The 15,223-nt window shown below is 40.4% G+C and overlaps 1 protein-coding gene across 2 annotated transcripts in view; it reads left to right on the top strand.

Annotated features, from left to right (window-relative positions):
* LOC124061782 (BTG3 associated nuclear protein) overlaps window positions 1-15,223 on the top strand; it is a 35,683-nt gene that overhangs the window by 18,176 nt on the left and 2,284 nt on the right. For both annotated transcript variants that reach the window (XM_046394007.1, XM_046394005.1), the window contains exon 12: window positions 11,091-11,231. In XM_046394007.1, the coding sequence (XP_046249963.1) occupies window positions 11,091-11,231 (141 nt within the window). The remainder of the gene's footprint in view (window positions 1-11,090; window positions 11,232-15,223) is intronic.

The raw sequence follows: 15,223 nt of genomic DNA, 5'->3' as shown, positions 1-15,223 counted from the left end.
TGTGCTTTTTTAAGTGACTAATTTGTGTGTTTACAGTGAGGTCTGCATCAAACAGGCTGTGTATGATGTCAGTGTTTTTGTGATCTGGCAGATTAGTGCTGAGGTCGTGTTACCACACATACACAATTAATCACACAGGAGTTCTTTTTTATTTCTTTTTTTTTTTTTTTTTCTAAGGGGCAGTTTCCTCTCCTTCTCATCACCATTTCATCTCCCCTGTGCTATGTAGCTGAGCTGTGGCCATAACTGTCATTTAAAGGCCACCCGCCACATGACCCTGGGGACATTCCAGAAACAGAGCTTGCTGTTGCATAATGCTCCAAGAACTTTCTGTAGGATAAGTAAGAGGATTTGGAGCCTTGTTAAAGGATACAGGGTCAAACCTTCTTTAACTTTACTGACAAAAGAAATTGAGGTGTCTTTGTATTTGTGGAGACAGACTGTATTAAAATATTGAGAGGGCCTCAGACTGACCCCCCTGCCTGCCCTCTGTCTAGCCATCAAGCGCTATATTCTCACTGGAGATGTACTGCATGCACTGAGCAGTGTGTTTGTTTGTTTGTTTGTCAAACTGCTCATGCACACATTGAATCTGTGCAAATTGGCTGCGGATGTTTTTGTATCCGTTTCCATGCCGATCTGTGCCAACTTAGCTGAACTGACTGCAGCTCTGCCAGCCGAAAGTCTGAACAGAACTAGATCCAAAGTTCTTTGCCGGCCTATAAAACCCTCTCATGCAGACGGAAGAGAAGACTATAAAATAACTAGTCTTTTACTGCACTCCCTGTCTGTCATAGCCTCTTATCTAGTGCCCTTCTCTAGCAGTGCTCTGATCTTTCCCTGCACTGATGCAGACCAAATGGAGGATTGGAAGATGAAAGGAGTGACTGATGAGAAGGAAAGGAGAAAGAAAGATGGAGATGGAGAGAGGAAAGCAAAGAAGTGAGACCGTCTGGAAGAGATGTTTTTTTCCCCTGTTCATGATTGGAAACTGGAGACCAACTGAGCTGTGAATCGGGACAAAAAAATACTGTAAAAACAAATGCGTGGTACCAGGTGCCATATAAAAAACTGAAGGGGGTTGCACCCTCTGTTAGCTCAAATATAATGCCCCCTTGTTCCCTAACCCTTCTTTGCTGTCATTCTCCTTTGTAATTACATGAAAACAGGAACAAAACAAAACAGTGTTGTTATAAGAAAACCTACAAGAGAGCAGCAAACCACTCTTGAGTGAGCTCACAGTTTTTAGGAGAGTTGCTATAAACCCATTCCGTGTCCGTCTGAAAAATCCAGCACTTCTCAAGAGACTGCCGTAAAGCTTTAGCAAATTTACTGATGCTGTCATGTGCCTGCGTCATTTATTGATGATAGACCTGAACGCCCCCCATTGGGGGCTTTGGACGTGATCGTCAAGAAAACATTACACTCCTCCCCCCCACCACCACCTCCTTCCATCCCCCTAGTTGAACCTCTTCCATCCCTTTCTCTCAGAACATGTTGGGGTGCATCTGTTGGACGCTCCCAAGCGGCATTGTTCATGGCCAGTGTGGGAACTGGGTCACAGGGCAGAGAGTCCAGCTCGGCGCTGGTCCCTCTGTCCGAGCTGCCAGGACCTGTAAACACAGAACCTGTCTAAAACCAAGAAAAATACAGAAAGCACATATTGTGTCAGAGTGATGGTGCAGAAATTGGAAAGGGTCCGTAGAGGATGTGATGAAGTAGAGAAGAAGGAAAAAAGAGAGACAAGGAAATAAGAGTTTGTAAAGAAGAGATGAAGAGGAAATGGGCGAATTAATGTGTTTTGATGTTCTGTTGATGTTTGTACAGTTGTGAATTTGTGCCAGAGACATGAGCTATTTCAGTGTCTGTTGTCGGTTAGCTTTGGTGAATGTCTTGTGTTCCCAGGCAGTATCTCTTTATGTGTCATTTCTACACACTAAGCAGATGCTTGAACCATCTGTAGGTTAAACCTCACAGGGTGTGATTTGTGCAGGAATCAAACTGCTGGTCCGTAGCCTGGCTTACTTGGTTGTCCTATTTTTCTCTCTTCTCAAGAATGTTGTTGTGAGTGTGCGAGGCGTTGAGATTCCTATGATTCACAGCGTGCTGGAAGGGTAAAATATTGGATGAAAACCTACAAACGAGATGTTTTATGACCATTGTTTAGTATAAGTGGGATGTACGTAAGCAGTCAAGGATTTAGAGGTCTAGTGGTGGATCCTGTTTCAAAGGAGTGGGGGTCTGCTTTGTGTCCTTTAGGCATCATGGCCTGGAGATAAAGAGCCACAGATCAGGGAATCCTGAGTGTGTGGGTGTGTGTGTATGTAACTCAGCATTTCTGTGCAGTGCAGAGGAGGGCACCCCCAGTGTTCTTTTCTTTTGTCTTTGTGGGTAGAACCGGGGTTGCTGGCTGTGTGAGTAAGAGGGACCAGATGTTTTGGATGTATTTCAGTGCGACTCGCCATCAGCACAGGCCTGGTTCAGCTCTGCCTCACAGTTTCAACAGGATCCTGATGGGGACAACAATTTTTACAGCAATCATTACTGAATTTGCTATGTTAATTGTAACCAGGTTAAGGTAATACTTCTATCATTTAAACAACTAAAAAAGGGTGTTAGAGTAGAGTCATAGTCAGATTAAATATAATTTGATTAACAGAGCTGTATGGCTAATCGGTTTTCTAATTACTCTTGGCATATGTAGTATACAGCATAGTCTTATTTTTGTTCTATGTTTTGTTTTGCTTTTTGCCTGTACACAAACCACCGTGAAATGGATGCAAAGAGTGTGTTACATGTAGCATAACAAGTTAAGTCTATTTATAGAGCCCAGTACCACAATTCACAATTTGCCTCAAGGGTCTTGACGATCTGCATACGACACCCTCTGTCTTTTAACTCTTGAATCAGAGATAAGGAAAAACTCCCTCAAAAAGGAAGAAACTTCAGGAAAAACAACATACATGCAACAAATGAAGTGCGTACATATCAGTTGGACTGAGTACCGATGACTTTTAAAGAGGAATTTGGTATTGTTAGCCAGGGGTACTTTTTGATACTCTGTAGTATCAAAAATGGAATTGCCATGTAAGTAAGTGTGAGATGAACAAGCACAATGCTGGCTGCAGAGGTGCTAACAGTACCTGCCACTGCTGAAGAGAACTTGGCTTTCAGACTATCTGACATCATACATACATTTTATAAATATTTTCTGTCTGACCAGGTGTTTACCTCAGGTTAGATGCGTTTCCCTCGTCAGCTTTGCATTTTGCATTACAGATATTGTAGTGGTTATTTTCTGCATTGAGTTACTCTCTAATTCAGATGTGCTCTCTGGTACTGAAATTTGGTATTGATTGATTTAGCGTAAATCAGTCCTTGGGAGTACCCGCATATTTTGATCAGGACAAATTAGAAGTACTGCGTTCAGTATGCAACTCTAGTGAAGTGTATGGATCCAGGAGGATGTTGAGCCACTTCAGGTGTTGCAGGATAGTAGAACCTGGGCCACTAAACCTGCACTCAATCATGGAGGAGAATACTCATGAGGACAGGCCACACAAACACCGAAAAAGCAGTACAGCATTCACTCAGATAGGGGAGACAGGCAAGCACACATAGGCGGAAAGAGAAAGGCGAGAGAGAGAGGAGAGGCCAGATCTCCTGGGGGACAACGATCCAAAGCCAAACGTCTGGATGAAGCATCGGCAGCCAGAATAGAAGGGTTCCTGGATGGCCTATGATCCGGCAGAGAGGAGCCAAAATCCTAGTAGTGGGGGGAACAATAAAACATGATTTTTCGTGGGAAGCAAAACAACTTACATAACTGACAATACAACTGCAAAAAAAGAAAATCGGAATGAATAAAGCACAAATACCTCAAAAAAACAAAACTAGCACTGCAATTAAATATGTTTTTGTAAGATTCACTGACACAAAAAGTTAAAAACGTCACCAAACTGTAGTACTTTGCAGGTCACACACTCTAATGGACATTAATGTGACTATGGAATGATTTATGCAAGAGAAAGGACAAGACAGATGGTTGAGATGGATGTTACATGATGTGAGTGGTTTGCTTGATTTCCTTTTTTTTTTTTTTCTTTACCATTGCTGACAAGTGTACAGGTGGTTAGAGTGATTGTGTCTGACAGATGAGATGTCTCAGTGAGTTAAAGACCCCAGTGTACTTCATGTTGATGTAAGATGATAGATGGCCGTCATGGCAGATCTGAGACTTGACTCTGCTGGATTCTTGGCTGCTGTGTGTCAAATGTTCTGATTGCGTTTGAGTTTGGGACCTGTCAAGTCCTCTACAAGAGAAATTGTTTGGAGGTTTGGCTGTACTGCTTAAAAGGTCAGTCTTGGGTCATCTGCACATGTGTAATGTTGAAATCTCATTTCCAGTGCATTTTCATTTGTTTTGTTCATATTTAAAGGAAATTGCCAGAATTCAAAGCTCAGTAAGATGTGTCACAGTTATGTCATAATAATGACATTTGATTTGTTGATTTGTTGGCCTTCATCAATGTGCATTACTATACTAAATGACTTGTTAAAATGGGTATGCAGTGTATTATTTTGTTAGTTGAGTTTTACAATGTGTGTATATCATCTTTTCTGGCTCTGTTGAATTAAACAAGATAATTGGAAACACAGTAAAGTCATCATCATCTTAAATCATGAAATTTATTGACAGTGTAAAAACGCCTTCTTCAATTAGGAAGGCCAACTTTGGATTTGTGTTAGAAAACAGAGAAAACTTCTGTGGAATTTTCTTTCTTTTCATTTTTAAGCGGACTGACTCTTAATTACGGCTATTATTTTTTTTCGTTTTTCGCTTTTGATTTGTTGGTTCTGGATCAGAATTTAAGTTAAGATGGTTTTGTCATAAAATCTCCATGAGCCTTGTCTTACTCTGATTCCCAATCTGCTGGTGGGCGTTGTGAAGCAAAGGAAGCAAGGCACAGTGTGATTGGATGCAGGTGTTGAGCTCTGGTCTAGAAACGGTGTCAGGGTGTGGATGAGGGATAGACCGATTACTGGCCTGACCAATTGTTGGCTCAGCATTTTTGTTGCGCGATTGCTGATAAAATAAATCAATTTATGTAACAGCATTAATATATATGATAGTGTTTATATTTTTTACTTATTTGAGTCTGCAAAGTAACAAGTGATTGAAGTGATCAAATAAATGTGGTGCAGTGTTTCCTCTATAATTGTATAGGCAGCAGGGACCCATGCCTGGCTCTCTCTCTCTCTCTCTGCCATGTTTTTGCTGTCTTTAGTGGTACAAAACATCGCTGACAATGAAAATACTTGTATGACTGCTATACAGTCCATGCAGCACAGTAACTCTCTCTGTATTTCATGATAGTAAGAGCATTAAGCTAACTTATGTCCGTATTACTGCACACATATACGTAGTAGAGGAGAGGAACGACTTTACTCAAGTTGACGACAACTTTATCGTGTTACTTTAAGTGCAATAAAAGCTTCCCAACAAGCGTAAAATGTGGATGTTATCCATCTAAAACTACAGCTAGATGGTTGCCAAAGAATAAAGTAGCAGAAAATGGGAGTTTTCAAGTAAAGGGTCTCTGCAGACACTGCCACACACATCTAGTGGGTCTTAAGATTATTTTTGTACAAGCCTATACTATATACTATACTATGTACTTGTCTTCCTACATTCCTGCATATTGTGCTTTCCCAGTAATCGGTATTATTCTGAAAAAACAATATTGGTTGATCTCTAATGTGGGTGGAATGGAAAAGCAGTGTGCTAGGTTATATTAGGTCAGGAGTCTTGCAAGACATTACGATTTATAAGTAAGGATGTTTTTTTTAAAGAATAATGTGTATACAGAAGATGTCAGTGATGTATGATAATATATCACTTGTCAATAATTGAGAGAATTCACAAATCTAGAGTAACAAGCGCAATACTGTTTTGCTTCCAGTTCAACTTCTGACACTAATCACAAGCCCACTGTTGTATATTCAATCATATTATGAGCTGAGGCCCAGCTGAAATGGGAATTGACCTCAGACATAAATGAAAGGCATATGTCACTAAAACTTAATGACTGCAGTGAGACATGTTAAGGCCAGTGTGTTCTTTTTCCATTATCCCAGTGTACACTAAACAAGCATTCAGAGCTCTGCTGTGTCTATGGGCATCTGTACAGCCAAGTTACAGCCAGGCTTTAACCCCCTTCACCCCACCCCACCTATCCACCCGGAGACAATGTTTCTGCTTGGACATCTGTCCAGGGTTGGCAGTTGCAGATGTTGTTGACGGCTGCAAAGCCGAGAGGAAGTTCCAGCCACTCCAAAGTCCAAATGTTTCTTTTTTCATTTCCCTGTTTTGGTTAGTTTTTTTTTTTTTTTTCAGATCTGAAAGAAGAGGAGGTATTCCTTTGGGAATGATAGGAACCAGATTTGTGTGGCTCTCTTTTCTTACAGCACAGAAAAACCTGTCTTGTGTGTGTAGATTTTTATTTCTTCTAAAAGGAAGATCTTGTTTTATGGGGGATTCCAGTGTTGTTTGGTTACAGCAAGGGTAAAGCAAAATCTTTAAAAAACATACTCAGACACAAACACATACTTGGACACTAAATGGGTGACTCATAGCATCATCCGATGCACAGCTGAGTTTAACTGAGACCTCCTGTGAGCCTGGGAATTGATGCCAGCCTGCACCAAATATGTGCGTGTGAAAGCTGATTTTCTTATTGATTCATTACTGTTACATTACTATATCCTGTTCTGAAGGATATAGATGGAACTTCAGAGGTACAGTTGTATTTCTGAATGCTTTTAAAGGCCTCTTTATTGAAGTTTAACTAGTTTTATAGAAAATGAAGGAGACAGAAAGTGCTTTTGCAATTCTCAGACAAGCTCAGATGAAGGCTGGCGAACGAAGTCTTGTTTATCCCGTTAGTTATTGTCTTTCAGCCTTGGAATCATGAATGCTTTCTGATTAACATGCTATTGTTCATTTTTGTCATTCCTCTCCATTTGCTGTATTTTCTTAATGTCATAATGGAATCATTACTGAAAGTATTACCGCATCAGCAAAAGATTTATTTTCCCTTTTTTTCCCCCCCGCAAAGCCAAGACAACTAGCATAGCCTGCAGAAAATTTAAGATGCTCTTAAATGTTAGGTGCTCTTCTTTCCAGTACTGTGCTGCAGTGTCATAACCCTTTAATCTTCCTTGTCTGTTACGTTCTTTGGATCTCCAGCATGGGGGTGGCTGGCCAGCCCACACTGATAATTTAAGGTTCTCAATCCCTAAATCTTCAAGGTCAGCAGTACCTGATGCACTTAGCATCTGCTGATGCTAAGGTTTCTGACAAATTGGGCTCACTCAAATCTCATATATCTGGCTGCATTTTAAGTGACTAATCTCATCTCTTGGTTGAAAGCTGATACAATAAAGCAATCAAGGCAAGACTGTCACATTTTCCCAGCATCAGGGGACTTGTCTGCTCCAAGAAAGTCCATTTTTCAAGTACATTTTTCACCTTGTTGTGTAGTGCATTAGTTTCCACTAACAGTTTTTTTTTCTGTTTGCTGATTCAACCCACTCTGCAAGCAGAATGATTTTCTATCTTGTAGAAATCCTTGATACAATTTTTTAATTATTTTTGTTTTTGCTTCATTGCCAAATAGCTTAATGATGATTATGTTCAATTAGGCAAACAAGAGGTAATCATTATCACTACTCACAGAATTACTTAATAGTACACAAGAATGTTATGTGTCTTCCAACCTTACAGTAATTATGCACAACAAAATCAAGCATTTATGCTTATAGGTGAGGAAATACTCTGCTACAATGCTGACATTTAACCTCCTAGTACAGTTTCTGGGAATCTTCCATCAGGTGGATGTACATCTCTTTAGTGGGGATTGATTGTTTCCAAGTGAGTCATACTTTAAAGCCAAGAACGACAGTATTACACCCAAATACTTGAGATGAGTTGTTCTGACAGAGTGAGTCGTGGGACAGGATGTGGACCCAAGAAGTTCCTGTGTAATCGCTGCAGAGATCTCACACACCGTTCCAACTTTGGAAATGCTTTTGTGAGCCTCTGTGTGCTGCTCCTCACAGCTGAGAATGCAAACTGCTCTCAAATGGAGGTTGAGAATCTAATTGAGTTAGACAAGGGTTTACAATCTCAAGTATCAGCCATGGCCACTCTTGAACGCCAGTAATTATACACTTAGAGAGACCTAGATAGACAGTACAGATACATCAGGCTTGAGTTTAGCTAGATATGCACACACATACATACATTTGCAGACAGATGAGCACTTAGGAAAAGCTGTGGTTCATTTCCAAGAAGAAAACGACGTGATGAATGAAGTGTGACGGTATGGATGAATCTCTATAGATTTCTGGAGTGAGAAATACTTCAACAGCTGGCTATATGTTTGGTTTCTCATTGTTCTCACTGAGTTGACTCACTGAGAATTGTTGGCATGAATTAGTCTCTGTGGGATGATGCCTACATCAAGTATGTGAATGTGCCTTAAAGGAGTAGTAAAGAAAAAGTAATAGACATTTCGGGAAACACGCTCACTCACAGATTCCAGGAGGGGGTTAGCTTAACTTAAACAGAGCTGAGCTAGCTGTCTGCTGTCTGATGTCAGTGTTAATGCTAAGCTAAGTTATTTTGCTGTCAGTAAATTGTGGGCCAAATGATTGGAAATTTATATTACGGGCTATCATATGACAATGAAATTATAGTCGCTAAATAAAGCTGATAATATGACGCCAAATTGCTGTCATTGACTTAGCAGTTTCAGCATTGTAGTAATGCACAAACAAAAAAGTAACATTGATCTTCTGTTCTAACTCTGCATGAAAGCAAATAAGCATGTGTCCCAATATACAAACTATTCCTTTAACTGCCTGAGTACTGTTTAAACCTGCTCTTCAACATTCAACATTTATTGTTCTTTGTTTGTTGTAGTTTTTTTTTTTTTACCCGACTGGACAAGTGGGAAATTCACTAGATCTAAATTTTTAATTGCCCTTATACAAATAATTTTATTTATTAGTATTAGTGGTATCCAATAACAACAGAGACTAGAGCTCATTGTCATGTTGTAGTCTTAACCACCTTGTTCTCAAAATTGCAACAACTTCCTCCTTGTTGATCTCTGCCTCCAGGCTAATATTCAGTTGATCAGGAAGGCTTTGTGGGTCATCAAGCACCGTGATTCATTTGACCCAGCTTTAACAGTATTCTGCTTTCTATGTCTGAGCTTGAAGCATCCTGGTTGCCTGATTGTGTGAGTCAGGCTGACTTCTTGCACTAATGGTTTCCATCAGGCAGCTGAGCCTGGCGCATTGTGGTGATGAGGCAGCAGATTTTGTGGTGAAACTGGCAGTCTCTTAGATGACAAGGCAAGCTGATGGGTAGTGTTTTTGTGTGTGTGTTTTTGTGTGTGGGGGGGTGTTAACTGAGCCTTTGGGGTCTGTCACTAACTCAGAACTTCAAAGTAAATGTTGGACTGAGGGTTGGGAGCTGCAGGCTTGCATATTCTTCCTTAATTTGTCTGTTAAGCATGTCCTAGGCAGACCTGGCACCAAGTGCTCCTGGATTAAAGCTGAACTTGAGGCAGAGAGCTCTCATAACATTGCAGAGACAGAAAACAAAGACAACATACATGTGAAACCTGCCAGACAGGAGAAACTGAAAGAGGCCTGTGAAGTTGAGGGAAATGGAAATGAGACCATGTGGTCAGTTCATGTAGGAATTCTCTTAAGAATATTTTGCTGGACAACTGTGGGCCACACTGGAGGTTAGTAGCGTGTTCTCTGACCTTTGTCTGATTAGCATGAATGCACAGGCTCAAAGCTGAGTGAATGTTTCCCTCCATTTGTCTGTCTCTGTGTCCGTGTTGACAGGATGATTGTATGTTAATTTATACGTCTGTTGTCACATGGGAGTTATGTTCTCCAAATTAACAGCAGTGTTCTGCTAATCCCAGAATTTGTGTGTGACCCTGTAAAAGTGTACTCACACACACACAGGCGCTATCCTCTTTCTTACTGGCTACAGTCTATCTATATCGGAATAGCCTCAACAAACTTTAAGAATACTCAGGAACACTCCAGCTGCACTGTGCTGATCAGTGATTAGTGCATGGAACAGAAGAGCTCTAATGTTGCCTGGCTTACATTCAATGCTGTGGGAGATTAGGATCTCCCCGTGATGACTAGCTCTCCATTCTCTGCCAATTCCTTTCACTTCTTTGTCTAAATGTGATGACAAACGATATGAACTCCGAATTTAAACAAAAAGTAGGATGGCGTCCTCCTTACAGCAGGAGGGTTCCAGGTTCTGTTCCCTATCTGGGCCCTCCTGTTTGCATGTTCTCCCTGTCCCTGCGTGGGTTTTCTCCAGGTACTCTGGCTTCCTCCCACAATCCCAAACACATACACATTAGGTTAATTGGATGTTCTACATTGCCCCTAGGTGTGAGTGTGTGGTTGTCTGTCTTTGTGTGTTGGCCCTGTGATTGACTAGCGACCAGTCCAGGATTTACTCCGCCTCTTGCCCGTTGTCTGCTGGGATAGGCTCCAGCTCCCCTTGACCCTGATGTATGAGCTGTATAGAAAATGGATGGATAGATGAATGGAAGCTTCAGCTGTATAAACAGAGGGCGTTAAGAAATGCAAGACTGCAAAGTTTATTTATGTCAATCAGATACCACCGCATGATTTCCTTCCTTGCCTTAGATTAACTTGGTGTATTTGTGTGACACTGCTTGTAAACACTGATGGCTATAATCAATAAAAGAACATAAACATAAACACATCAGATATGACATAAATGAGCCTTTCTACTATTTGTTGTTAATTGGTTATTGTTTCCAGTGGTGTGTACTGTAGGTCCTTGCAGAGCCAGCCCAAGTGTTTCTTTTTAAACACTTGGGCTGGCTCTGTTTCTTTTCAGATGTGTTTCTCTTTTCTGTGATTGCCTGGTGTTGATAGTGAGGATGGACTGAAAATATCACTTATGCCTGACTATTCCTCGATCCTGTCCTGTGCCTCTTTGTCTGTCCCAGGTGCTGCGTGGCGCTCAGCTCATAGCAGTGGCATCAGCTGATGGCGGGGCGACAGCAGTAGAGGGCTCATCCCTCCCCCCTGACATCCAAGTGCAGTACGTCCAACTAGCCCCTGTTGCGGATCACACGGCTGCTGTACAGGTAAAGCAACACACACACAAAACAGAAACTCTTCCAGCCTCTTGTAAATCAATTTATTGTAACTGGGTAGCGCTCCAAGTGCTGGATTATGCAGCTATTGTCTGAGGTGAAACAGACTCTGGTGCTAATCTGAATCATTCCCACTTGACATGTGTTTTTGTTTTAAACAATCCATAATGAAAAACTGTGGTCCACATCTCTTTTCCTTTACTGATATACAGATCAGTAATCAATCCTGTAGTGATGGTGATTAACTCTGCTGCATACTCAGTACTTGGCCGGAGAACACAAGATTAGCATTTTGCCTATTTTAGCACTCTGACCAAAGGCGCGTTAATGCACACGCTTACCGGGGCTTAAGTCCCAGGCCCTGGGCCTACCAGAGTCCTCACGAGGCATCAGCTTAAAAGTTAGTTTGTTTTTTTGTTTTGTTTTTTTTTGTAAGGGGCCTCAACTAATGTTAAGGTGCTTATGACTCTCAGGTGTGGAGGCAGCAGCAATAGATTGAACTGTATGGTGAGTCATTTTGTTCCTAAAAATGTGCTTTATACAAAGACACTCTGCATGCGTAAAATCAGCTAGAGAACAAGTTGGACTGATTGTCTGGTGTCCTGTGTCGGGAGTCTCTTGGATAATTTCCCGTACTATGTTGTAATGTAACCATTATACATATTTCAGTCTTCAACTTCACACAGCCGTCCAACTGGAACAGTTGATCACTGTGCTTGTGTCAAAGCCCCAAAACACTTTCCTGTGCTTAAGAAAAGTGCTGTGTTATGAAAGTATGTGGAACAGTCTAATCTAAAAGAATTTCACAGTTTCGTAATGACGATATAGAACTGATGATAAAGTGAAAAATACATGGAAGCTTCAACTGCATGCTCTTTTAAATATACCCTATTGTTTTACAATGAATAATTTAGCTCCTTTCACCTAAATAAAAAATAGAGTTCATCTTTCCTGTCCTCTGTTATATATTTGTTAATTTTAGGAACCCGTACATGTCTTCTTTTCTTGTGTAATTTTTCTATTTTGTTTCTTTTTAGAAACCAGTTACTGACTAGCTGCCAAAATCTGACATCTGTCTTCTTTTTTGCAATAATGGTTTGATCTGCTTCATAATGGCGCAGAATATACCCTGTAATACGAGTGTAATTTCTGCAATTTAGCTAAACTACTTACAGGTACAATGGCTCTGCTTTTCCCCATGTTGTCATAATTTTTTCTTAAATAAAATGCACTTAGCTTTCACTCATTATGACAGGTGTTTGGACAAACAGTAATTTAACATAATAAAGTGGAGTGGATGTAGTGTTCCAAGACGTTTGGTAATTAGTTGATATGCCTAAAATCCCTTGACGATTGTGCTTGTTGAGCAACAGCCACTAGTTGAATCAGCCTTTGAAGTGGCCAGTTTAAACCGTGTGAGGAATATAATGGAACTGCACCCTCCCAAATACGTTGAATATCAAATCATGTCCTTATTGTTTCTTTCCCTCATAAGTCTCATGCTGAAATGGCTAGCCCTGCAGATGTCCATCACGACTTTGTTGTGTTGTTAAAGTATAAAGACTGGTCATATTTGCCTCTCTGTGAACACATGGAGAACAAATGTGATGACCAGCAATTCATCAGCTTTTGGGATTTTCTAGTTAAAACTGTGCCCTCTCAATACAACTCAATGTTGTTGTCCTTTTGTTTCTGTAGTTAAATGTAAGTTAAATTTCCCCTCTGAGCATAGATGTGTCTATCTATACTTCTTCTTCTTTGGGTGTGGATCATATCCAAACTGAATGACTCTGAATGACAAAGACTATTTATTTGCATATTCACAAGCCAAACAATATGGTTGGCATCCCATGCACAGTATGTCTGTACTTCATCTTGTAGGGCACAGTGAGCAATCACACTGTTGGTTTACTCAGCTGATTTGTTTGAGTGGATTTTTTGGCCTAAATAGAACTAATTTTTCCTAATGCACACAAATCTCGACAGAAATCAACAAATTTGGCAGGGGTCCAATCAGTCTTCAGCTTTCTGTTGAGTGCAGTTGGAGTTCAGTTAGGACACATAGTCAGAGTACTTGAAACAACCAATTACTGACTTGGGATTGACCTGCTCTTCTCTAAATCATTGACTGACTCGCCCCTCCTGCCACCACTAGTTACTGCAACTTGTGAAGACAATGTGAAATCACACGTCACTGTTGTGCGCCTCTGACATCAGCTATATTTATGGAAATGTATTAATTACTGTATTAACCTAACTCTGTAAGAAAAGCAAACACAAGCCCAGAGCTGCCCTGAACTGAAGGCCTGATTAGGCTGCATGAAATGTCACTCGTGATCGATTTTCTACGTGTGGTGATGTTAATGGAACAAAAAAGGCAAATTTCAACTGCAAGGAAGGTGCAGCGCACAGAAGATTACAGCACACACGTTAGACTTGGGTTGAGCAGCAGCCTGTTCACACTCAGCAGCTATAGGATTAAAAATCATATTTAAACTGGAGGTTAGCCTGCTCGTGCTGGTCTCTGGTGTTCCTCCTCTACGGGCACTGGAACTGGTGGGGAATTCACCAAGCTCTGACTGACTGACTAGTGATTCGTATGACTTGAAAACCAGATTCTCGTTAGAGAATTAGTAAATAGTAAATTAAGAAAAATAACCTCCCATCCCTAATGGGGCATCTAGGAGGTTTTCATAGAGAGTTTCATCAGACTTCAGTCCCGAAATCATGTAGGATGCTAATGTTCCAAGAAACCGGGTTGGTGTTAGGATACATTTAGTTTGTTCAAGTAGACTTTTCTTTTGATTTTCTGCTTTTCAATACGTGCCTTTTAAAGGAATAGAGCTGAACGGAAACAAAAAATCTTACTGTGTTTATTTTGGCAGTATTACAGTTGCCATTAGACTTGATTTTAGTGGAATGGTAATTTTTGCATTTCATGTCTGTTGTAAAAAATATAATGATGATGAGGACAAGCATGTTTCCTTATTTCTGGAGCATATCATTTGTACACCAAGACCTCTCTGTAACACTTTTTCATTCATAACGGTGTGTTGTGACACATTTTAGCAAAACATTACAGCTCCTGAAATGTGGATATTGCGGTTAGCCAAATTGCAATTTCACAAATATTTCAGTTCATTTTTATTTTTATGAAGGACTCTACAGAATCACATCCTATCTGTATATCCAACCAGTTATCCATCACAGGACAAAATTTGTAATGCATTCAACAAACACACAAGAAAACAGAAGGAACAGACACATGTTTTGTAAAGACACATTGCAAGCAAGCACTGAGTGTGTAGGAGTTTAGATACTTGGCCTGGCCTGTCAGGGTGGTGCAGGTCAGGTTATTATCCCAGTTCGGTTTTGATGTCCTAGAATATAAACATTTGTGACTTTCAGTTCAAAGTTCAGAGGAAGGTTAACACTGTTCTTTTCCCCCCTTTCTGAAAAGTGTTGAATGGAGAGAATTGCTCTCATCTGTTTCCAGACATATGGTAGCATTTATTCATTCTTGAAAAATTACTTAGGCTTTTGTATTTATTTATCTCTGCATTTTCCTCTCTCTTTATTTAATAGTTTCCATTCCGCAAACTAAACGAATTAGGCGGTCTCACAGTAAGCTTCTTGCATTCCAAAGATGCATTTCTGCAACTTTGCGATAGTGTCTGACTGAATTATGATGCAGCATGGGTTATCTCTCACTCAGGACTAAAGCTGGGGCTACGGTGCACCAAGAGCCTGATGCAAGCACATTTATTACAAAATAAATAAATAATTTTTTTTTTTTTAAATATGCCGAAAAAGAGTTTCTGATACACACAATTGGAAAGCAATAGATCCATTATCCATCAGTATTTCCAAATGAAGAGTGAGACCGGTACAATAGCAGTTTAGCGTGTCCGGTTATTCAAAGAAAAACAGAGGTTTTACTTGGCCTCTTAACCACTGGTTGTTAAAATGTGTCAGCCTCATGT

This window comes from Scatophagus argus, chromosome 7 (genome assembly GCF_020382885.2).
Source record: "Scatophagus argus isolate fScaArg1 chromosome 7, fScaArg1.pri, whole genome shotgun sequence".
Lineage (NCBI taxonomy): Eukaryota > Metazoa > Chordata > Actinopteri > Scatophagidae > Scatophagus > Scatophagus argus.
Note: the sequence above shows the minus strand (reverse complement) of the source record. Positions and strands in the feature narration are given on the sequence as shown.